The following is a 27,190-nucleotide window of genomic DNA, read 5'->3' on the forward strand; positions in this document are numbered from 1 at the left end:
AGGTAAATATACTTATTCACTGTTTGAAAGGTTATTTATTTATTTAATTGCTAACTTTTGTTATTATTTCCCGTGATGGTGAAAACTGAAATAAGCCATGTGACAGATCAACGGTATATATTTATAGTAAAAGAACGATTTGCAACTTGCAACTGACAAATTTTTGAATAAGTAAACAGTGAATAAAAAATATTTTCCCATTGTCGTGTTCCCGGCCGGCATTCAGTAAGACTGACTTCAGACAAATTTTCTGAAGAAATGGCGCTAATGAAATTTACAATACTGAAGTTAACCGTCAGCTGTCAATTTTAAAAATTTTTATAACAAATCAATTACAATAAAAAAATGTTTGTAAATTTTTTTAAAATTTTTACACGTGAATTTTTTTAATTAAATTTTTTTTATAATAATTTCTTTACTAAAAAATTCTAAAAAAATTTTTAATGTCTTGTAATAAAATTTTCCAATGACATCTTTGGTCTAAAAAATCAAATAAAATGGCGGAAGTTTTCTACTTTTGATAAAACACACTTAATTAAATTTATGAATAAAAAAACAACTCGGTAAGTCTGTCATATCACTTGAAAGCAAATAAAATTCGATTTTGTACTATGAAATGAAGGGTGTTACACGCAATTTAGCGCCTTTCGTAATAATAACTGTAGCTGCGCCCTTCATATAGTTTATGGATATCGTTCTGTTATATATCACTCACGGTTCGTTAATTTACCTCAATGTTATTAATGACAAGTTTCACTACTTCACTTTTAAATACAAACATAAATATTTCTTCATTATTTTGTATAAAAAAAATTTAACATAAAAATTTTAATCGTGCACTTTTTTTTTTTTTTTTTTTTTAAATATATTTTAAATAAATTTTAAATATAAAAATTATTTTAAAATTTTATAATAATGCAATTGTTATAAAAAAAATTTCACATGTGAAAATTAATAAAACTTACCACTGAAAATTTTTAGAAGCATTTTTTATTGTAATTGATTTGTTATTAATGTTATTAAAATTGACAGCCGACGGCTAACTTCAGCATTATTAACTAACTATAGTAAATTTCTAATTAGAATCTATATTTTTAGAATTAAAATAATTTCAAATTCCCGCACAAATTTTAGTTGAAACAAGTAGCGCTCTCAAGTGGCAAATTATTGTACTAACTCCTTATGAATATTGGTAATTTATTAAATCCACTTTTATTCAAACTAATTGCTAAAAAAATTTTATTCAAACAGAAAAAAATCATTAATAAATTTATTTTATACGAATTAATTCAAATTAATACTTTATGACTATCGACTATTTAATAAATGCAATTAATCGATAGTATAACTCTAGCTCGAAGTCGCGCACGCGCAGTAAGTACAATGAATTGCCGCGCACTAAACAGCAAACACGCGGGTAATCTGTCGTTTATTTTTTTCTTTTGTAATGATTGTACTTAGTGTCACCGTAACAAATTATTTGTCAATTGTTTATTTTTATATTTTTTTATAAGCTTGCTGCAATATTATTCCTCCAGGTAATAAATTTTTTTGTTGTCATTTAAAAATTACACAAATCTCTAGTTAAGTTGATTGGAGATTTTTCGAGGTTAGATATTTTAATAGACAACTGTTGTCACTTTACAAATTGTACTCAATGACATTATTAAGTCAATTGTTCTTATTACAGTCACATAATATAAAAACAAAATTTAATTAATTATAATTATTATTATAATATACTGTATTTACAGAATAGTTGTAATGATGTCCGAGGATGATTCATCTGATGAATTTCAACCATCAAAGATAGTAATATCTAAAACATCAAAATTTTTTTCAACAAAGAATGAAGCACCTCCAACTTCTGATCAACAATTACCCAGCCATAATTTGGAAATATCATCTGATGAAACGAATGCAGACCCAAGCCTGTCTCCCAACAAACAAAGTGCACTACTTTCAGAAGAAGGTAAAATTAAATTGAATAAATTTGTTTATAAAAACTTTAATTCAATTACAGACTATCTAATAAATTGTCTTTTTAAAATTTAGAAATTGAAGATAAATCAGAGAATAAATTAAATGTACCACCACCAATCCAAGGATCATCAGGACTGTTTCAGTGGCAGCCAAATAAGAAGACCCAGGCGTCACTCCATAAATTTTTAAAGAAACGAAATACAAGTCCGCTGGAAAGAGAATCCAAAAGACAGAATACCAACGGGAATGACGACGAACTTATGACTGACGATGAAGATAATGATAAAGGTAAAACGAGAATACCAGTTCAATCTGGCCATTCTGTGATGATTGCTGGGGTTGACGTCAAGTTCCCATTGAAGCCTTACTCTTCACAGATTGCAGTGATGAATGCTGTAAGTATTTTATATGCTTATAATTTATATGCTTTTGAATTTTTTAGATAATAATCAATGCTGGTGGTTTTATAGCTAATTCGGGGTTGTTCTAAAGAAGAACATGCGTTGCTGGAGAGTCCAACAGGCAGTGGAAAAACTTTAGCATTACTCTGTGGAGCTCTGGCGTGGCAGGAACACTATGCTCGTGAGTTTTTATTATTTAAATATTAAAATTTTTAAATATCTAAAAATTTATTATATTGAAGTCAGTGGGAATTAAATATTTGTTTTTCATAAATTAAAAATATGCGGTGTAGAAAATTTTAAACACTACACTCCAAAATAACTTTTGTTTTCCTTAAAATTTTCTTGGCACAAGAAATTTATTTTTTGTGTTTAGGCGGAATCTTTAAGTCCTTTTTTTTATGATGATTTATTTTCTTATAAAAAATTGTCTGCTAACTTCAATGTCATAAAATTTTAACTGATGCATGATAAAAAAATTATCATATAAAGTATTCAATGGAATTCAATAACAAGAGCTATATTGTGCTCTGAAAAATATTGAATGGTAAAAGAGATGATTGCCACAGTCCAGCAGGTTTATTAATTTTTAACAAAATGACCACAAGTCTTATAGCTAAAGCTTTCTAACTTGTCAAATATTATAGTTGGTGGTTTACTGTGTTGCGACTCGTGCCATCGCGTTTTCTTTGGGTATTGTCTCGTGACGTTTGGTCGTTAGCTTCGTCCTCGTCTTGCAGTCGTATCTTAGAGTCTTGCGAGCCAGCTAAACTGACTGCTCTTTTTACCTCCAACTTTGCTGAGTCTTTGGAACGTGTGAACCTCTGAAAATTCAAATCAACCTACACAAGGGATATTCCCAATTTTTATTTCCTTGTCTCATTTTTTTTTTTATTTTTACTTCTACAAGCAGTAAAAAAATTAAGCCATACAGTTCTTATCAACTTTTTTAAGCTGGCAAAAAACGTAATTAGAACATTTTTTTTTCGACGAAAATTTTTTTGTTTTATATCTTAATGTTCCTAGGTATTGTATTTAAACTGTCGTTTTCCTTTGCCTGGTAAGACGTTTAACTTTTTGTAATACGGTAATATGTTTTCATACGTACACTTACACAATTTAAATGATACTATATAATACAATAGTATTAATTCGCAGTAATTAATTACAAATGAGTTACTGTAAGTTCTTTTCGCACGAACATTAAGTGGCACGTACGTATTATGAGAAATCAGTGTGGAAACTACATAAACGTCGACACGACTCATGAAACAGTGCAAAGAGAGATACGGCTGTTGGCCACCCCCACCTTTTTCTCCCTCATTCCAACAAAGCGTGGCAAGAAAGCGAACCAACAATTAGCAATTCCTCGCTTGCCATATCAATTTAAATTATTCAAACGCTTATTTTAAGTTAATAGTAACGTGCGCTTTGTTTCTGTTAGTCTATGAAATCATCATCTTCCTGCTGTTCATATTTATGATTTTCAAAGTTAAATTATGTTAATCCAACAAATTTATTTCATATTTTAAGTAATTCAGGTCAGGTTTTATTTTATCTGTCAATTTATTTTATTTAAAAATTTACAATTAAATCTAGGATTTATTTTAAGTTTCAGAATAAATAAAATTTGATATTACTCAAATAATGCTCGAACTTTGATGAGTTTCAGATCCCTACTGTCCGAAATAACTTATTAGCTTTCTTAGTATTACTAAATTTCTCCGAAAATAATCTAAAAATCGATTCACTCGCATGTGTGCTATCTGATTAGTGATAGTATTAATAGGAGTGTTAAAAAAAAGGGCGGTGAATTATATATTGCTGTTGAGCTTTTATTTATTTCGTCGAGTCAGATATTTAGTACTTTGTGTTATCTATTGACAGCTAAAAATTAAATTTATTAGCTACTCCTACACGAAAAAATAATACCTATTAAGGCAGTTGTTGCGTGAAATCTTTCAATGAAAGGTATTAATTAAATTTTACTAAATTTTTCTTTTATTAAATATAAATCTCAAGAAACTAATTAATTTTAACTGACCGTCTCAATCTTGGAGTATAAACTATTATATTCTTCAAATAAATAATTGATTTAGAGTAAACAAAACAATTATGAAAAGTAAATTCTAAAGAATATAAACTTGAAAGCAATAAATGATGATTGATATTCAATAATGACAGTTCGTTGTGCAAACAGTTAAAAAGTTCCTCAGTAAGGGGTTTGTCTATAAAATTGAAAGAGATTATCAGATAGACTATAGCATTTAGATAATTTGAAAATTCCAGTTATTTGTCATAGCCGTTTAATTTAGTCGATAACGAGGCAGCTGCATAGGCGCGGGGAGACAGTAAAGATCGGTATACTCCTCCAAAAGGGGGAGAAGATAGCTCGTCCCGGTCTCACATTTTTAAGGCAAACGAAAACGATCGCGTGCCATTTTGGGGGACTCGTCAAATTAAACGTTTCTCTAACGTTAACGTCGAATTTGCGTGCGGAATCCTATCTAAGTTTTTTTCGTCCCTCAATTCTTTTCTTCTCTCACTAGTTTACTTTTTCTCAACTCATCTTTTTGCTATTCTGTCCTTCATTTTTTTTCGTATCTCTGTTAATTCTTTTTCTTCCTCTTATCTCATGTTCCTTTTTCCGTTTGCTCACCATGCCAGGAACACACTGGAACATAAATGTTGTAATTCCAGGCTCCCGCGATTCCCATGGTCGCAACGACATGTAGAATTAGTTTCGAGAGAAGTTAATATAAGTATGATACAACTTTAACTGAAGAAATAAAAATAAGTTCCTCATAATGTACACCCAGACAGTGCAGTGGTAAAGAAGATGATGATGATGATGATGATGATGATGATGACGATGAGGAACATTCCACGTGTCTTTGTTATGCTATAATTTGTAGCCAAAGACTGTTTAGATGACATGCAAACTTTTATTTTATTCTCGACTCGTCTATTACAAGTAGCGACAAATATTATGTATAAAGTTTCCAGAATAATTTTATTACTTTACAATCGTGATGCTTCATTAGTAATATCAACTATAAAAGCTTGATTAAGATAATGCAAACGTCCCAAAAATGTCATCGTGTTCTTTCATTATCTTGTTGACCAAGTAATTTCACTGAAATTATCATGCCACCATGTATTTCCTCGCAACTAACAAATGTCTTGATGCAACTCATGAGTTTTATTCAGCAAAAAAAAAAAACATTTATACTTTTAATGTCGTGCTCATGATTGTGCACAAGTACACGATGTCTCCGAGTCTAATTTAAAATTTATTTTCTTAGACCTGGACTCATTTCCGAGGGTATAATGATTCTACATAATACTTTCCTCGGAACTATCATATTTCATAGACAATTATTAACGTCGAGAACTTTTGGAAAAGTAACCTCGACACGAAGCATCAACCAAGTATAACAATTGTCCTCCTCTCTCCTTTTTGTATGCATCGTCGCATGATATTTCTTTCTAGAGCCATAAAATATAAAGATCTAAGGTATATCATTTATTTTATATTATATATTATATGTACAACTCACCTCGAGTGGTACTACTAGCCGCTGAACTGTTAAAACTTCGTCATGAAAAATATTTTATACTGCATAAATTAGTAAATTTAAGTTCGACAAACAATCTACAGACTGTTAAACAGTGACATTGCTAAAAAAACCAACAAAAGGTCGCTCGGAGGTCGCACGAGAAATAAAAATGACAAATAAATTTTCATTTTTTTTTTTTTTTTTTTTTTTTTTTTAAGACTGCTCTCAAACTCGTAATCTAGTGGGCGTGTCATCATCGAGTTCTCACAGGTTTTAGATCATCCCGATAACAAATTGAAATTTCTGATTTGTGACCTTACTCTTTATAATTGACTCCCTTTTTTTTGGTTTTCTTCTCCACCTTTAATTTACGTCTCAAAGTGTCACTAAACAAAACCTCAGGCTTTTGTTCTTTAGTCGATGATTGAAATATATGACGGTCTATCTGACTAACCACAGTAAGAATTTTCCCAGCAGGCAGACTGCTTCTATTTTCGTATAGAAAATTCAAGTAAACATGAATACTACGCTCGGCGAAAGCAAGGTGCATTAGGATGATCACAGATATGCAGGTAGACTGGAAGATGATCGCTCGCAGAAGAGCCTCGTAGAGATTTTCAAGTACCAATTCATGAACCACGACATATGTAACATCGCATGTAATCCATCATGTGATATGATATGATATGTGAGCGTAACAACTAGATCGTATGCAGCATGATAACGAGAAGTTTATAAGTTTGTTGTATGTGATGTGATATCGCGTTTACTCACGCGTCATACGAGTTTGCTAGTTATACATTTGCATATTTACACACATACATTCATATTATATATATACTGTTGGCGTACGATGAAGAGAATATCAGCAGCGAAAAAATAGTACTCGAATACTTGAGTGACGGTACTCTGGAAAAGAAGAGAGTGGATAAAAAGTAAGAAAAATTTATAAATAAATAAAATAAAAAGATCTGCGTGGCCGATGGTGGCACGGTAGCGTCGCGGCTTAAAATCGTTTCTTAAAGGGTGCGAGGAAGAAGGGTCACGAAAAAAATGAAAGAGATACAAGGAAAAATGGAGCATAAAAATTGAGGATCGGTGAAGGCTTATGCTAGTGAGAAAGAAGAAAGCCAAGAAAGAAATTGACAAAGCGAAGAAACATAGAGCAAGGGATGCCAAATAAATTTTCAAAGTTTATCGCGGAATCGCATGCTTGGATAAAACGTCACTTTATTACCAATGGTGCAGAAAGGTGAAGCGTGTTGCTTTTTTTTTTTTTTTTCTATCTCTGTTAGGGTATCTACTTATCAAAGATTCATAAGAGAGAAGTAAAGCCTGGTAGGGTGAACTTGTCGGTACAGGTGAACAAAATGAGGACTCTTGATCGGGAACAAAATTGGTGGAGAATGTGGTTGTCGGTGTATAATATAAAACGTCAAGGCTTTACTATGTAATACGTGACGGGAATACGAGGACATATCCACCTTGTCATCCCGCGTCGTCGCATTGTCATGACACAGGAAGCTCGGTTGCTCGGTTGGCTCATAATAATTATCGGTGAACGCGGAATTATATATCGCACTGGCGGGTCCGGGTAATAGCGTAGACATGCGAGCTGTTCTCTAGGAAGAGAAGAGGACGGAAGAATATACGCGCGACGTTCTCGCTGACGTACTGACATTAATAATGTCCTTCCTTTGGTATGGCTAAGGGGCGGAGAGGAATGAGCTATCCAGGTGGGTGGAAAGAGTGCCACGAGGAATGAGGTTGGGTACCACACCGTGGTACCAACCTCGAGCATTATTCCCAGAGGCGGAGAACAAGCAAAATTGGAGTGTAATTTCAGTGAGGGCATCTATATACACCAGATAACGAAAACGTCACATCGATACATCGTGGTGGATTCTCTCGTTTTATTTCAAACGGTGACTGTTCATTCTTTCACAGTTATAAGTAAACTACTAGTCTATGACAAAAGTTATTTTGGAGCAAGAAGAAATTTCCTTGGCTCAAGAAACTTTGACTTCATGCAAGAAATTTTTTTACCATCTTTAATATTTTCTTCAGCCAAGAAAATTTAAACTCCAGCCAAAAATTTTTTTTTTTAGTGTGATTGAAATTAAAAGTAACGAATAATGAGAATTTAAAGTTGATAAATAATTAAAAGAATAATAAACAATAATGAGAATAAATAACGAAATGGTAATGGATTGTAATGGGACTGAAAAAGATGAATTGGTAAGGTAAGGGTATAAAATGATGTTAAATCGGTGAGTCCAAGCTAAAGACTACCCGCAGTGCCCAGTAGCTGGTACTGAGCCACTCGGTCTTACTCACGCTTACAAGAGACAAAGGCTACCCACGCTTTCATCCTGCCGACATTAAGGTACCTATGGGCTATGGGCGCGTACACGTCCGGAGGACAATGAGCGTTCACATGCGGGTCCAACGGATCTCACGTCGTTGTCGTAGTCCTCGTGATTGCCTCTGCGCTTACGACCGCCGACGACAATCTCACATACGAACATCCGAACTAAACGTGGCTTACCCTTCTCTTCGTTTTTCGTTTAGTTTAGCTGTGCTCATTCGAATCCGACGGCCTCCGCACAAGCGCCGCTACTCTATGTCCCTCTGTTCCTCCGTCCCTCTGCCTCTCGCTCCTTCTTGATCCTGAAGCTCTTCTTTTTTACTTTTTTCAACTTATTTTTATTTCTCTTTCTCTTTTCTTCAATTCGTGGGACCGCTCTGCAGACACGCGTGCACAGCTAGTCTGATTTGATTGTCCCGAAGATTAGCAGAGATTCGTTTACCTGGAGACAGCTTCATTTTCTACTAATTTTGTCATCGCGTGCTTTTGAATATTATCGTTCTTCATGTTCATCTGAAATAACATCTACCATTTAAAAATTATCCCTTTTAAATTTTCAAATTATTTTTTCTAAGCAGTACTTGAATTTAAAAAAAAAAAAAGTCCATTTAATTTTTTTTTTAGCACGAGATTTTTATTTATTGATTTTTACAAATTTATTACACCAAAAAAATTTGGAATTCCACAGAATTCATCATGAATATTCGAATTTACAACAGCAGACTCGGTGCTTTAATTAATTTATAAAAAATGATGTGAAGAATTGTCTTTTATTTTTATTAAAAATTAAAAATTACTTTTATACATTTTTGATTAAAGCCACAACTTTTTCATTGTGGTTTTTGCAAGCGTTTTTCTTCGTCCATACATTTGTAAATTTTTTCATGGATCTATGCCGGAGTAAGTTGCGTAAAGAATCGATCGATAATGGATTCAACGAAATAAAGAATGAGGAGAACGAGGGGGTGGTGTTGGTGGTGGTGGAGGAGAGTGAATAGATGTAAAAGAAGATGAAGAATAAGGAGACAGAGGGAAAAGTAAAGACCGTGGGCAGATCCCGGATGAACTCTGAGAAGATAAGGGACCCCCCAAAGGCCTTCGGTGAGCGCCGACGGTTTGTATCCCCGTTCTCAACTCCTCTCTCGGGTGGTCCTTAACGTTCTTCGGCCCCTCTTCCTATCCACCGTCCTCGCGGTTTTTCTTTTATACGCGGGAGCTTCCCTCGCCTCATAAGTCCCCACTATTCGTCTTGCTTCTTCGTCCTCGATCTCCAATTCCTTGGATGTAATGGGCCCTCGTCCTCTTGTATCTTAGTCACTTCTATACATCGAACACCGTATACCGAACGGAGCCCTATCCAGCATAGTCGTCGCGTCGCCGACTGTCTTCCCATTCTGAGAAGAACGAGGCCGAGTCCTATTCGAAAAGGCGCCGCGATTCCGAGGGCGCCGTCGTTGCCTCGCGGATTCTCAAACTCGCTTACTTACATAATTCTTCAGTAACCAACAGATAAATGCTAAATCCTCTTCTTTCTTTTTCATTCATATTTATTCTACTGAAGATGTAAAAACTCGAAATTATTTTTTCTATTAATATTTATGAAATAATTTGACTTTATACAAAACATTTTTGACTTATAGAAACTTGGAAAAATTCTCAGGTGCTTTCTATAGCCAATATTTAGAATATTTAGAAAATATTTAGAAAAATATTTAGAAAAATCGTAAAAATTACATTTCTAAAGTGACTTACTATTAATGGTACTCGCGTAATAAATTATTTGAGCATGTGCAGTATTAAGTATAGAATGTATAAGTATTTATACAACCTCACAAGTAGGAACGATTGTCGCGCGCGCGGATCATTACGAAAGGTGGCTCATAAGTATTTATCGGGCCACCGCGGCAAGCATGTAGATCCGTATCAGGCCCGTGTTAACTAGGTTCGCGTTCGTAGTACGTGTACCGAACGCTGACAACACGAATCCAGTTCCCAGTGAACGACAAGTAAAGCCTTACCGACACTACCACACAGAACCCAGTTCGCAAAGAACGAGAGAGATAAAGATAAAACGAGTAACTCCCTTTACTTCTCGCACCACTGTTCCAGAATTATCTTTTCGGATATCTATTTCGTGATCCTTAAGCGCCGTTTGTTTACCCAAATAGAAAAAGGCATCAAAATAAATAAAAATAAAAACAATAAAAAATTTTAATCTTAATATTTTAATACATTTCACTGTTTTATCTCAGTAGTTTATTTTATAAAGAAAATAATTTGCTAAATATTTCAATTGTTTTAAGAATTTGTTGATTTCCCTTTTAGCTAAAAGGATAATTCAACACTTCTGCATGCATCCTCGACCTTTAATCCGTTATCGAAATTCCTTCTTGCATAGTTTCGATTCACACGGTACAGGATCTTACTCTCTTTCCTTCTCTCTCTTTCTCCACTTGTTTAACTTTACAAGAAGTAACCCGTCTTGCACACGCAACTGCTCAGGATACCTCGAAAGTCATGAGTTCCGTGTTAAGTGCAGAAACTTTGAGACTGCATTCTGTTCAGTTTAGGATCTACTGAGATCATTTGTAGATAGACATGTTTATGTAGTTAAACTTATAATTTTAAATTATAGTTCAAATATTGATGTCGAATCGTTTTATTTAGTTAATAGTAATCATCACGTCACTTCATTAGGCAGCTACTTATTTGGAGAGAATTTGTCTTTTTAATTTACAGCGCTCGCCTCATATGGTAGAACAACTAACACCTATTAAAGTTCTTGCAGTACGCTAGATTTTTTTTTATACCACAATTTTACATCTAGATTGATTAAAGTGATTGGCTTAGACTTACAAGCATTTGTTGCAAACAAAATCCAAAACAAGAGCAATTCAAATTATAATGGAGAAAATTTTTTTATTGTTAATTTTTGGGGTTGAATAATTTTTTAATAAATTGTATAATTAAAAATGTTAACTCAGAAAGAAGATCAAGTTTATGTTGTTCACGGTGTAGCAAATAGAAATTTATGTAAGACACGTAAAGGATTCATGTTTCACTTAAACTTTGAAGTCAGTTTTTCAATTTGTTTAATAGGTATCTGTGTCTGATTGAAATTTTAGTGTTTCTTTGATGTTCGAGTTCTACTGTGTCTATTAGATTAAAAATTTTTAGCAGCTTTTTCTTGAATAATTATAAGATGAATACACACTACATTCTTTGAGTTGAAAAGCTCTTATTTGATAGAGTTCTTTAAAATGATTTTCTTGGTTCAATAATTTTTCTCTTGCATCGAGCTAGAAAAATATATCTTTGTAAAAATCTTCGACTATTAAGAAAAAAATAATTAGTCTCGAAGAAGAAATTTTGGAGCTGTCGAGTCAAATAAACTCATTTGCACGTGCGCAATCAAAAGTGAATCGCGTATAGAACACCCGAGAACACGATGATAACAGCGTGATGTAGCCCTTCCGAATCGCATATATGTATATGGGAACGCTTGTAAGATTATATATAATTTTTTCCTTTTTTATTTTAAAATTCTCTCGCTTGCACTTTTACGAGAAACACTATGTGAATCGTGTATACCAGATCAAAGACGCCGACTTTTTTCACCCTTTCCTCTCAACATCTTTCTCCCTTTGCAATTTTTTAAGCTTTCTACTAACTAGACGTGGCTATAAAACATTTGTGAGAGGTTATGAATATTAATTTTTTAACCAACATTTTATAAATACAAATGATGCGGCTAAAACATTTTTATTAAAATCTTTTCATTGATGTTTTTCATATATTTGTTTGATCAAAATTCTTTTGTCTCATTTATTTTATTTTCATTTGGACTCGGTGAACAAGAATTCATTAAAGTTTCTATTTAATTTTCCAAATTTTACAGATCTTAATATAAAAAAAAAAAAAAAAAAAAAAAACATCAACTAAATCAAATATTTAATATTTAATATGGAACAAAAATTTTTAAATCGCTCTCATAATCTTGCTTGGACTTTTAATTGTAAACATATAAAATTAAAATTCCACAATTAACGCAATAATAAAAAAAACTAAAGGCAATAAAATTAAAACAATAAGCTCTTATTCAAAAAATTCTTTATTACACATTATTTTTTGTAACAATTTAAATGCAAATAAACAAAAAATAAGACAAATTAATTGGCCGGCATTTCGTTGAAACTCAAACAACCGTCTACTCCACAGCAGGTGAGAAAATCGTTTTATAAGTCGGACACGGCAGAAAAAAGCGGAAACCGGCGGAAGTCTTGATGTAGCGCGATCTAGTTTCGTTATTAGTTGAGTACTAAGTTCATAAAATGGCAATAATGGGATAGAAAAAGAGGTAAAAATTAAAATAATAAAGTATGTAAGACAAAAGATTAAGAGAGATAGACCACCAGGCCGGATAATGTACCCTCAGCCGTAAGAATTCCGGCGGCATTGCTGATGGTCGAATCGTCGGTCCTCGAGCGTTTGCCGCTTACGAGCACTGAAGGAAGTGAATACTAATTAATGACTCTTAATTTTCTTAATTGCTACTGCAAACGCGCCGATTGCTTGGAAGCGCGCGCCCGCGATCTACTCGCTCTTACTATGTTTTATCATTTTATCTATCTTTGTCTAATGCTTTTATAAAAGTATTTATGGGTATAAATAACGTACATTTACTCTTCATTCGATTCGCAAGAATCCGTTCTCATCTGCGGGCTCTTCGCTCTTGATATCATCAATTTCGATGCTTTATATTCATTGCTCTTGCTAATTAATCAAATAATTAAATTATTTAACATCACGGTGTGCATTGTTATGCTCATTTAATCGATAAAATGTTATGATTACGTTTACAAAAAATTTTAATCTCATAATATAGTATTTACAAATTTTTTATCAATTATCACCGAGGGTAAATATTTTTTAGAATAATATTTAGCCAAATAAATAGTGGATTATCTCCGAGTTTTTATGAATGAATTTGACATGACAAAGGCTCTTTTTTTTACCTTTTTATTTGTACACATTTTTGTACTAACTCGGCAGAAAAAAAATTTAAACTAAGAAAATTTTCAAAGAAAACTAAAATAGCTTTAAGACAATTTACTGATGTCTGTAAAAAATACTAAGTCCTCCGAAATATTTTTTTTTTAATCAAAAATTTATGTTATATCGGCCAAGAACATTTTTATTTTTATGTGCGTTCATTATTAAATTTATTATTGAGCAAGACTAATTTTAAAAATCTTTATTATTCGTAAATTAAATTTTATCTAAAATATCAAAATTTTTTCTATTTGCAATTTCATTTATTTTAAAACACCTTTTTTTTAAATGTTTATTATTAGATTAATACAATCGTTATTAAATTATCAACGCGTAGAAAATTTAACAGAATAATAAAAAATCTGACAAACTTGCAATTAAAATAAAAAAATCTATCCAATTATTATAATTTACTGAAAATTACGACCTGGTAGTACTAAATCAAGGAAGCGTCTTTTAACACTGGTGATGCCATCTGTAGTGGAGACAATCAAACTTGTAGTCAATATTCTAAAGTAGCCGAGAACCAAACCACATACAGGGTGTCTTAATTTTTCAGAACTCGGCGACTTAACTCAATGCACTTAATTATTAAAAATAAATTATATTTTTAATAATACTTTTACGCAAGCCAAAATTATCCCTTCAGCAGCTATGATTAGCGAGAAAGTTAATTGTGCAAATAAGTCTGCGTTGTTTTATAATTAACTTATTATCATTATTGAAATATTAAACTAGAATTATTGCATATTTTTGTTGGAATTGATATATAATATTTGGCATAAATTTCGAGAAATCCTATCAGATTAATTTCAAAACAATTCACTTTTCACTCCCACATACATTTATATCGAGCTCACAAATACCTCAGAATATATTGAGCGGATTTTAATGAAACTTGGACTACAATAAATAGTTGGTCTGCATATTTGATTTATTTGGTTCAAGCAATCAATGAAAATAATTATAAGTTGAATTGTGCTTTTTATTACAGTTATTAAATATAAAAAACAAAATTTTCACCCAAGAATTATTTTTATTCTTTAAAAATTTGTGCTTATAAACATTAATGTCTAAAAATTTTTTTTAGTAAAAATTAAATTTTTTATGTAAACTAGAGTTTCACATTTGACGCATTTTTTTAGTCAATAATGCTTAAAAACAAAGTAAATATCACCTTGGATTGCAGTGCATCACCATTTATTTATACATGGATGTGCTGTGCTGCAGTATTTAGCTTTTATAAATACCCAAATAAAATTCTGATTAAAAGTTATCTTTTTCCCTCGTTCTCTTCCGTAAACTATTTTTCAATGTATTTCAAAAATATTTTTTTCCTAAATCTAAAAGCATTCGTTTATCGCTCGACATTCATAAGTATGAAAGAAAAAAATATTCAAAAGCCAATACCGATTGGTTTTATTAAGTGTTTTTTCAGATATTTCCGGCACTTTTTTGTTGCTTTTACCCGCTTAGTTTTCTTTACAACTATCACGCCCGCGAGTCGCAACTCTATGATTTATTTCTTTTAGACAGTAAGGGTATTTCAAGTAATAAAGAATGCTCGGAATGAGGACAGTATTGAAGGAGGTTAGGGGGTTGAAACTTGGAACTCGAAGAAGTACAAATAGAAGAAGCGCAAGGTGGAGGAGGTAGCTTGTGGGAGTTAAAACGACGGAAGGAACGTTTCCGTTTTTCTTCTTTCTATTATTGCCGACATCGCTGCCTTTCTGAAAACTCCTTATTCCAGACCCAGAGAAAACTATAAGACATGCTAGTGTTAGCAGTGTTTTTTTTTTTAATCTTTAGTTCTATCGCTTTTCATCCCGCTGTCCTTTTTTCTTTTCTAGCAGCCTGATTCTCAATTTTTCACAATTCTTTTATTATTATTTTTTTCCCTATCTTCCAAAGGATGCTCTTTGTAATCCCTTCTTTTTTAATCTATTACTATTCCGTTGATTACTTTTTTGTTCCTTCATTCAAATGTTTAAGTTTCCCTTTTTTATATCTTTTAGTCTACTTTGTGAAATAACACGTACGTTTTTCAATTTTCATTTTAACATACTAAATTTCTATAGATAAAAAAATTATGCAACATAAAATTTAATTATATCGTTGAAAAAAATTAATTTAAACATTTAAAGAATGATTTTATAATTTAGATAGTTACATTTTTTTAAATTAATTAGTTAAAAAAAAAAAAAAATGAAAACTCTAAAAAAAAAAAAATTAATTTGATTTAAAAAAAATCCTGTATTCCCAAAAAAATCATTTTGAGGAGTTGAAAAAGAAATTTATTTATATTTTTTATTTTTTTTTTTTATAAAATCAAGAAATTTCAGAATCTGAAAAATTGTTAAGAAATTTTTCTTGATTATTTAAGTAAATTTTTCATTTTAAAAATTCTCTTGAATTAAAATAATACTTTTTATTAGTGTAATATTCACAATAATTCCTTCGATTAGCAAATTTTCCACATTAAATTGAAATTTAAAAAATTCAAAGATCACGTGCAAGATTTAATGAGTACAGATTAAAAAATCATGAAAAAATGATGAGGTAGTTGCATTGATTTTAACAGAAGATATATAATAGGTTTACATTAAATTTTAGTTACTATACAATATCCACCCCAGATTTAATGCATTACATACACACGTTGATATTGCAGTACTCCTATATACATGTGTATATTCTGGATAGGACAGAATTTGCATAACAACTACTAGAGATAAAGATAGAATTACATAGAGAACCAATCCCACCGTGTTCTAATTAACCGATTCTCATTACGTAGTCATATTGATAGTTTCACGGTTAATGAGACCACCGCACAGCTTTTTCTCTGGTTGGATACATATACATAGACGTATGTATATATTTAGTTGACGTTGATATACCTATTTACAAGCCTACATACCTGTGTATTGTTCATGATGGAAAATAATGCATCGTTTTTCCTATGGATATTCATTCGCCCTGACGAATAGGTCATTTGCATACGGTTGTTCTTCAATAGGCAGCTGTCATTTTAAAATCATTGTTTTTCATCTTTGGTATATTTAATAGATTTTTCACGTGTGTGAAGATGGATCGAAAAAAATTTATATACTCTTTGGTAAAATACTGTGTAGATCCTAATATGTATCACTTGGGTGTGGTGTATTTCTGTGACGTGCATCAAATTTAATTCTAGATGATAATTCATGGATATTTATTCATATATGAATATTATCATAATATATCCTCAGTGGAAAATATTTGAATCATTTCACACTGTGTACATATTATACGTTTGTTTGTTCTTCTCATGTTTTGTGTATATATTAATTAATAATACCCCAAATCACGGATAATGCATTTATGATATATTGTTAATTATGAATGTATAATTATACATCCAGTGATGTTTCCGTTCTGTAAAAGTTAACGAATTACAAATTACAATTATTTTATTAGAATAAAAAATTTATTTAAATATTTATAATATTTATTGTAATCAAAAAATTATTTTTTATTTGATGAAAAATTTTTTCTCTGAAGAATTTTTCGAATTAAAGTTTAAATAATCTTTCAAGAAATTATTTTGTCAGATATAATCATTTTTTTGAATCTCAGAAAACTTTCTTAAAATTCAGAATAATTTCTTTGTCGAAAAAATGTTTTACAAAAGACATCGTAAATTTATCAAAATATTTCACCGATTTTGAACATTGTTACACTTCAAATTATATCATTTTTGCCACTATAACCTTAAACGAGAAACTTTGTTTCATTCAGTACATTTATTAACCATACACCGATCGTAAAACAAATACCACTTATTCGGTTTCGAAAAATTTCATTCAACATATTGTTAAACCGGCTATGTACATTGTAGCAAATCATAAAGCTTTCTCTCGGAAATTGTACACGCTATTCAATTCAATTAGACAATAATATTATAGACTAAAATTTGCTAGTTAGCCACGAGGCAATTATAAATATCGATATTGATATCCACGAATATAACATGGTCCATACGTAACTTTTGGCAACAAGAAAGATCAATATCATCACTTACTAAGTGTAACAAATATCGACATGCTTAGATTCAAATGCATATATTGTATAACTTTTAGTTAGCTGTAATTAGTAATCACAAATTACTTTGCAGTCTCAATTTCGATCTGAAATTTATGACGAAATCACTCAAAACTAACTAATGGATCTAAAAGGAAAATCATTAAAAACTGAAATAATATTTATCAAAAAAACAAAGAAAATGAATAGAAATAAAACAAGATGAAACAAACAGAACGGATTTTTGATAGTATCAGATCAATTTCGATCTTAACATTAGCTTAACATTCAGCCTTCCGCTCATACCCGAAGGATTTTACTAAGGGCTTACATGGACATGCAGGATGGAGGATATTGTATATGTATCAACACAGCCAGAATCACGAGTCCTGCTCAGGGACATTTGACTCAACTTCTTTGTTATCAGAGTACACGGGTGACCAGGGATAGTTATCCTATTTCTCCGGTCTACAGCTAGCTATTGGAGTCAACAGTCTTCTATCAGTATATGTCTGTATGTGGATATCTAGATGCACGTTTGAGAAGAGTAAGCTATACCTAACATGTACATTGTCCTTCTCCAATGATACTCGGGAATTTCGATTGGGCGAAAGCGTCGTGGTTGCCACGCCCTCCGTAACCTCTATGGAATCGCACCTATGCCCGTCTTCTTCTCTTGTTCTCGCGTTTTCACCCGCCCTTTCGCGTTCTTTCACCCTTCTGGCTCCTGTCGTCAGATACTGCTGAGACACGTTGCGATTCTGTTCTCTCAAGCCCAAGTTGTTTCTTGAAAACTTGCCACACGTTACATTTGCCTTCTTAGACAACAACCAACAATCTGTAGGATGTCTTGTACTGATGTTTTCTATACAGCTCCTTGTTTTCTTACTTTTTAATTATATTTACCCCGGAGAAACAATTATGTGTTGATAAACTTTCCAACTCTTCATCAAATATTTTCAGTCAAGTGAAGGAACTTTCTGAGCCCTGTTCTATTTAAAAGTCTGCTGTAATTAAATCCTGATCAATGATGAATTTTTGATCAGATCATTAAATAGGTATCAGAGTTGATTAAAACCCTAGGGGTTACTTATGCTGCAAGGTTCTGTTCGATTTTTTATGACAAGCTTTTTAGTAAAAAAATTTTCTGATATGGCCTTCCCTGGTCATATTGAAACCAGATACTTATTAATTTTTACTGTTTTGAATAGTAATTTTGTCTCCGAAGTGGTATTTTAACTTTTAGAATTACGAAACTATCTTTAGGCATATCAACCAAATATGTCCTGATATGGGCATACACAGCCATATTAAAAATAATTAACTGACGCATCAAGCCATATCAGAAAATTTTTTCACAGTTCCTTGAACAATTTAACAAGAATCCAAGTCCTACAGTGATGACATGGAAGTATCGTAGTTTGATTTGGATACACTCTTTAGTTTACAGAAAAATACAACTGATGTTTCTTCATCTGAATCTGATATTTTACGAGGATACCTCTCGTCACTTTGATCTAGATAATCTAGCTCCAATCGAATGTTGTAAAGGAAAGAAATTCAATCTGTTGTGTGACAATAGCAACGTACGTGGTTGAATCGAAAACAGAAGCGGTCGCTGAGTTATCCGGCTAATCTACAATTGGCCAGCGGCTGTAGTGTATATAATATATAATACGAAATGTTATATGTTGTGAAAAATTCATTCAATACGTGTATACATGTACATATATGGATGTTTTTCGGTATTGTCGTTTTGTTTTTCTTCTACCCCTCGCTTATACTTCTCGCTCCTTCTCTCAAACTTAAAACTCACCCCATACTTTTTTCTCGAGTGTTTACGCAATAGCTGCTTTGTCCTTCGAGCGATGAACGGTATTGTCTGTCTGTTGGGTTCGACCTAAGGTCCGTTCGCTCTCGGGCCGTCTGTCTGTTTGTCGAATAGATCGTGGGATCTTCTCGAGCACGAGAGATGTACTTTTGTACCTTTATGAGCGAAGAGAAGAGCGTGCCCCGAACTTCGTCTCCTTTTGTTCTTTGTACTCCGCGGATTTTTCGTTCCTATTCGAGATATTCGTGAGCCGCCGGCGTTGAAAGAAAGGAACAAGATTATAAGAGAATCTAAAGAAATGTAGAATGTACAATACTGCTATGAAACACGAATTCTCGTAACATTCTGATGGATAAAGCATACTTGAGATTGCAGTTTTAAGGTACAGAGACATTGAACTAATCAATTTTAGTGTTTCACAATCCTAGATCGTTTAATTATTTAACAATTTTATTTTTTGAAGCATCACGATACTTTGAGATTCTCTCACTAAATAATTTGTTTGAATTACTTCATTCTTTCTCTTCAAAAATTTTATTACTAAAATATAACCATGATTAACAGTTTAATATTGATAATAGACCTTGCCAATAGGAAGTAGTAATTACTTTTGTTCAATAAAACGAAAAAACAATGTTGTGATAGATATGAAATTGTATTTGCATAAAACCACACTATATTACCCAACATTGATATATCTCATTTATAGCTAAAGTATACATTGAGCTAGTTGTGTTTGTTATTCAAATAATATAGGTTATATACGCAAATTAAGGGTGGTCAATAAATTGGTAGTATTTACAGATATCACTGAATAGTTAAATCAACTTCATGTCACTGGTGATAACACAGAAAACATGAATTAAAATTTATAAATGACAATATATTGTCATATTTTTTTTTTATTTCATCAAAATTATACACCAAATTATCTATTGATTAATAATTTGCTTACACAGTAACAGATATTAGATATTTTATTTATAATATTAAAAAAATACGCGTGTTGAAAAAACCATTATAAATTAATATAAGACAATTGATAAAGTTAGTCGTTATTATAAAAAAAAAAATCATTTTCAATAAAAAATTGCTTAAGTCTAAAGAACAAATACAAAATAAATTGATAAAGTTAAAATTTTTGATCAATCGTCAAAACTAGAACAAAGTATTATTACCAAGAAAGTTTTCAAGCAAGCTCAATTACTAAAATAAAATTCTACAAGCTCACAGCAATTTTTAATTTGACTTTGTAGTTTTATAAATATAACTCTCAAATTTTAGCGCTCAAAATTTCATTCAAACGATGGTTGCTTATTCTTTTTATAAAATTATAAATAATTTTTTCTGTGCACTCCCAAAATAAGCATTCAAATTGTCCCATTAATCATAAACTTGAATCAATCAAAACATTTATATTGCTTATATTTAAACGGGCTTGTAATCAATTTAGGTGGTAAACGCTACAGTTGAAATCCTTGCATAAGCGATCGTTATCACCCCCATCATTGAATCTCTCGCTCGAGGGTTAGGACGCCATTGTAGTCGCCATATTTACTTCCCCACGGGAGTCAGAACAACCCAGGGGGTCCTCAACATGTCCGCGTACTTGTCTAGCCACCATAAGTGACGCTCAATAAGCCCCAAAATATTATGCCTTACATAAACCAATTTTTTATAAGTATTTTCAATAATTTCGGGTATTGTAGTTACTGTTCTAAACAAATAATTAACAATAAAGTCACTAAAAGTGCACTTGTAAAGTAACATTCCCTGTTCACATATTTCACTTGTACTTGTTTATTAATATTTTAAAAAGTACTAATATATAACATAACATTTCATTACTGTAAAGTTCACAAGAGTTTGATGTTTGCGCTTGTTCTAGCTAGTCATCCAACAATCGCCTATTATCGCAATGCTCGTAACTTTTTGTTCTCAAAAGAATTCTCATTTTTTTTTTCCTATCTGCTCGTTGTAGTCATTGTGTTGAAAAAAAAAAAAATAAATAAATAAAACGAGGCCTCGTTAAAAGTAACTTGTTAGGACCAGCCACTCTATAAAACTAGACAACTCAAAACTACTTGGAGCAAACTACAATGTTCTTCTTGTATCTCCCACTTTTACAATGACTCCTCCTTCTTATCCATCCAGTTCTGTTTCTGTTATATTTTCTTCAACTTCCACTACTCTATCTGAATTCTGGTTCTTTGGGTCGTAAAATTCCGAAGGTTCATACGTCCATGAGATTTTCACGTACCCTCAAGGTTCTCGTCTTATAGTCTAGTATAATACTCTTATTCTTCCGTGCAATCTAGAAAAAAAATAAAGAAAAATTTTTAACTTAAGAAAAAATAAAGAAGAAGACGATGACCAAGTACCTAGAAATCTTATCTTTAATTGCTCCACCCTTAGGCTCTCAGTGAATCATTTTTTATTTTCTCTTGCTGTCGTTGTTCTTAACGTTAGCGCTTTAGAAAAAAAATGATATTTATTATTTAAATTTATATTTATATAAATAACTTTCATTTAAAATATTTAACTATGAAAAGTTACCTTTAATAATGTAATATTTATAGTGGAAAATATTCTTGTTGCAAATAAAAGACTAAAAATAAAAATGAAAAGAATAAAGCTGTCTGAATATAATACAGTAGCTTATGAAAGGTGACTAGTAGTCGCGTCTGACGACTGTTAAATTTTTCTCCTTGCAACGCGTCGTCACTCCGTCGAGACACCGACAGCCGACAGCCAAAGCATATATACCGTTCATTACTATATATCGTGTCAAAGGAATTATTAATTGGACTTGCACGCTGTGCTGGGAATATCAAAAAGAAACTGAAGAAAAGCTACCAAAAGAGAACTCTTGACGCAAAGGAAAAAAATATCCGCGCTTTCAACGTAAGCTTGGATTTTATCCTCTACTCTAGTGCAGTATAAAAACGAATACGATATATTTTATAAAAACTTTGAGAATTACTAATTTTTCCTTCTTTTGTTTTCAAATTCTTTTTACTTTCGAAGGACCGTATTTTACAATACTTTTTTATCTTTGGTAATTTTAATAAGTAATCGCACTTCAAAATCTTTTTATGTCTTTGGGTCGAAAAATTTTTAAACGCTATTTTGAATTTATTTAATACGATTGTATGAAAGTAATCTTTCACTCTCGTCTGAAATAAATTATTTAATTGTTCCTACATAACATTTATTAACAAATTAAATTTTTTTTACTAAAAAAAATATTTAATTCACTGATAAAAAATAGATAAATTAAGATTTTTACACAAAATAACTTTGTAAATAATTTTGAATTGCATACTATTCAGATTTTAATTTTTAATCAGCCTTATTACTTATTTATCTAAACAAAATTACCAAAAGAAGGCGTGAAAAAAAAAAAAAAAAAAATAAGATTGAAAAAAATTCCTAACTATTTTTGAAAAACTTGATAAATTATTAAGTTAGGTTTTCAAACATGAGATTAATTATTTAAATGAAAATAGTTGAAAGATAAAAAGAAGGATAACAATCGCAGTAGAATTAGAACAGGAATAATAGTTGGAATAGATTTAAGCTAATCAAGAAATACCGATAGCTTAAACTAGACATAGCGAAAGCTTTAGGGAATCGTGAATGAATTGAACCATGTGCACAGCTCTCTAGGAACTATACTGCATGACTGATCAATCAAAACCTCTGTGGCTCTCTGGCGAAACCTATCGGTGATCTCCCTTGGGTTCGCTAACTATTTACACGTGTACCCAAGTCTGTCGGTTTAACGAGTCTCATTAATTATTAAATTCTATTCTGATGAAACAAAACAGAAAACTGAACACTTTGTTTCAATTTTCTTTGTTTAAACTGAAATTATTTATTTATTTATTTATATTATCGAAATCTTTTGGTCATTTAAATTCGGCAAAAGTTACAAATTATTAATAAAAATAAGACTGTTATTCTTGGAGACACATGGCGCTTAAGCAGTGAACAGTGATACGAGAGTGGTGCTCTGAAAGCGGCTAGACGCTTGTAATCGGAGAAGCCGCTGAAATGTGCTCTTGCCGCTTGCTCACTCGCCGCTGACAAACAATTCCCAATTTAAAAAGAGTCCTCAAACCCCAAACACTTTGACTCAAGACCCTAAAAGACTCTGAAAGTCTTATTCTTATTTCATACATACTCAATGTGACTTGTCTATCACGCTCATACGGAAAAATGCTTTGGTCAAAAATAATTTTAACATTATCAAAAATTTTTCAAGTAATAATTTTTGTCACAAAAAATTAAATTTATTTTTTTCTGAAAATTTTATTTTTTATTTCTTATTAGTTAGATACAAAAAGATAAAATAGAGATTAATTAAAAAGAAAAATAAAAAAGTCATTAGAATACCATTAAAAAAATAATTTAAACTAAAAACAAAAATTAAATATAAATTTTATAATTTATAAAAAATTTTCTCTGTAAAGTTTTCATGATTAAAAAATTACTTTCTTTAAAAATATAAATTTTTAAAAATGTACGGTAATTAATAAGGTAGATGTTGGTATTTTCATATGCGAGTGAGTTAATCTCACAGCAAAGTAAAATTGAATAAACCTAGACATAAACTGGATCCATGTCGCAGGGGAGTTTGAAAAAAATAATAAATGAGAGTTTTGAACAGGAAAGACGAAGTTCCCGTCATTTAGCCCACGGCGAAAAATTTAGCTTGTGTGTAAAGAAGGTTTTTTTTCACGATGTATCGCCGTTGGTTTGTTTGTACACCTGGATATTGAGATGCGCTTTGCTCCTTATTTCTTATTCCTCATTCTGTATCTTAATAGTATTATACCAACAATCTCACTTGAATTTATCAAAAACTCTATTTTTTTGATCGATTGAATTTGTACTTTTATATCTTCATATTATGTCGCTTAAACTATAAAAAAAAAAAAAATAAATAAAATTCAATCCAACATAAATAAATCAATACAGTATCCCGCCGACTAAATGGTCGGCAATTTATAATAGTAATTTTGACAGCATCTGTGTGAAAATTATATTTTTCATGCATAAAAAATTAAATATTTATTTTTTTTTTGTAAATACAAAAAGTTGTGTGTTATTATTTGTTATTTGTCGGTGAAATTATTTTCATATTTTAAAAATATCGTAACTTGTATTTATATTCAAAGCTGAGCGTTTTCACGCGTCCCATGTTTGCTGAATTTAATCTTTTCAAGCATAAATTTCGATGAATGAAATCGGTGTATTTTTTATCGAATATTATATGCCTTACATTTATAAATAATTCATAGAACATTTATTAAAAAATTTTCCATAATTGAAAAAAAAAATAATGAATAAATAAAATGAGAAAAACTGTAAGGAAAAAGGAAACAAAGAGTCTTGGACGTAGACAAGAGTCCAGTGAACAATGTCCATGGTCGAAGGGTCCTCATTCCAGTGTCTATGCCCACCATATTGATCGTGGAGGCGTAGGCACACTCGACCATGTATATAGATATAGATATACAGGCATACACATATACATCTGTAACGGGATGGCTTTATAGGGTGGTATCGACCTCCCTCGGTCTCTCTATACCCCTGACACATCCACCCCCGGGCTCCAGGGGCTGGTAAAGCTCGATCCAACGAGGAAGAGCGACGATCTGGATGGAAGAGAAGGCAAGGGTGAGTGGGGTGGTTAAAGCAGAGTAGAAAGGGCGAGGACGAGAGCTGAGAGAGATGAGAGATTCGGGTGGCGTTGGAGCCGACACTCGCGGGTGCCACCGTTACCATGGATACTCACCACCCTCGCTGTGAACAAGCCCTCCACATCATATTGGCATAGTATATTCCCCACACCATAAACCCAAATAATCTAACGGGTGAATCTATTCAAATATACTTTTTTTAACTTCCCGCTTTTTCAATTATTAATTTATTAACTGAAAAATGAGCAATGCTGAAAACTTTTAATTTATTTTTTAATGAAATTCATTTTCTTTTTTTTAAAGATCGCAATGGTTTTATTTTTTTTAATTTGTGCTCTAGAAGATTGCTATGTTTTCGATTTACCTGTAATCAAAATGAATTTACTTCTTTAAAAATTTTATATTGTTTTTTGATAATTCTTATAGAAAATACAGAAACTTTTCTAGCACTGATAATGAATAATATTTCACTTTTAAAATAAATCTTGTTCGTTTATAAATGCAAACTTTTTGAATATTTCAAGCAAATACCAACCATTCTGTACTATATTTGTGAACTCACATAATACTGCATCGTTGGTAATAACTGTTGAAGAATAATATTAACATTTAAACGATAAATACTTGTCAAAACAACTTTTAATTCATCACGTATGAAATTAAATGTATTGTAAAAAACGAAAAAAAAAAAAAAATTTAGAGTTCTATTAATTTTAGTCAGATTCAGTTTCACGTTAAATGTCATTATTAGAGTATATTTATATTTGTAGAGTACATAAATTAATCAGTACATTTTAGTTAATCAAAATTCGTAAAAAATGTTTTTGTTGTGTTGACATCGAATGTTACCAATCACTACACACAATTTAGAGATAAAATAAATCACAAGACAAAATTTATTTTTTTTAAATCTCCATCTCTAACTAAAATTTGCCTAAAAATCTATTCAATATTTAAAAAATTGAAATCTAAATTTTTTTTAGTTTTATTTAAAATTTTCGTCCATTTACAATTCATTTTATATTTGAATTGACCAGTTGAATAAAATGTTGTGGCGTCAGCCGTAGTTATTGATTATCGAGCAATCGACGATATTCAATTTTTCCAAGTATTTTATGCATTCACTGAAATTTATCCAGTCTCTACTTCTAGTCTCCACTTTCTATAGATTTAAATATTTTCAAGTACCTTCTATGCAAGTTATAAAGTCAAAAAAAAACGATAATTCTAATTAATAATTTTGTACAGTATCTTCTGGATAAAATTTTTTCATTAGACTTTTACAAAGTCTGATATCAAGTACTCAATCAATTAAAAAACTCTTAGAAAGTCAATTTATTGCAGACTTGATACTTTTGCATCAAAATAATTGGACACGTGATCAAGCGAGGATGACTTTTTATCGTCATCGAATGCTTCAAACTTCCCACTACTCTAATCTTCATCAAAATTTATTATTTTTTATTAGTAAAAAAAAAATACAGATATAGTGTAATAAATAACTTTGTTAATTTTAATAGAAAATAACTTGAAGGTTGTTGGATTTTTGCGTATTTCGAGCTAAAAAATGTTAATTACCGTATACAATTATAGCTTTAATCAGGAATAAAACCGAAAAGAATAAAAGGAAAAAAAGGTTGTTGAATACACATCAGTGTCTCATCAGTCAGAAGTTTCCTTGAGGGTTGTGAGGACAGTAGGCTGAGGGTTGGCAAGTTGTCATCGTAGTCGTAGTAAATGCTAGTAGAGAGCAGAGAGTAGAGAGTGAAGAGTGGAGCAGTGAAGCCGAAGCTGAGTAAAAAGCTTGCTCATAATTCTCGAGAATACATTGACGAGGACGTTGACAGAGAAGCCAAGAGTGAAAGCAGAGCAAGCGAGAGGGTGGTACGCGAAGCGAGGCTCATTTTGTCGGCAATGGATCCCGGAGTTGGTCCCTGCAGGCTCTAGGCGAAAGCAGGAGGCGCGGGTGCCACCGGAGGTGGTAGATACGCCGCAGTGAAGAGCCAACTTCCAAGGGTTAGGGTATGAAGAGAGCATTGTGGAACGAGAACGAGAACGAGAACAAGGATGAGGATGAGGATGAGATTGCAGAGGAAGAGGGACGAAATAAGGGCGAGGAAAATGATGGGGCTGGGGAAACGTCGAGGAACGCCTGGCTGGCGACATTATTAGACGCCTCCGGTGAGTGAGTGTATAGTGTGCTGTGTACTAAGAATAGAAGAGGG

The 27,190-nt window shown here is 31.8% G+C and overlaps 1 protein-coding gene across 1 annotated transcript in view; it reads left to right on the forward strand.

Annotated features, from left to right (window-relative positions):
- The first annotated feature begins 1,386 nt into the window (after window positions 1-1,386).
- Window positions 1,387-27,190, forward strand: part of LOC141526237 (Fanconi anemia group J protein homolog) — a 41,320-nt gene continuing 15,516 nt past the window's right edge. Inside the window, exons 1-4 of the mRNA XM_074241115.1 lie at window positions 1,387-1,538; window positions 1,755-1,972; window positions 2,056-2,378; window positions 2,454-2,565. Of these exons, the coding sequence (XP_074097216.1) occupies window positions 1,765-1,972; window positions 2,056-2,378; window positions 2,454-2,565 (643 nt within the window). The 5' untranslated portion in view covers window positions 1,387-1,538; window positions 1,755-1,764. The remainder of the gene's footprint in view (window positions 1,539-1,754; window positions 1,973-2,055; window positions 2,379-2,453; window positions 2,566-27,190) is intronic.

Source organism: Cotesia typhae, unplaced genomic scaffold (genome assembly GCF_013202065.1).
Source record: "Cotesia typhae breed Kobodo isofemale line unplaced genomic scaffold, CoteBio_Ctyphae contig_33, whole genome shotgun sequence".
NCBI lineage: Eukaryota > Metazoa > Arthropoda > Insecta > Hymenoptera > Braconidae > Cotesia > Cotesia typhae.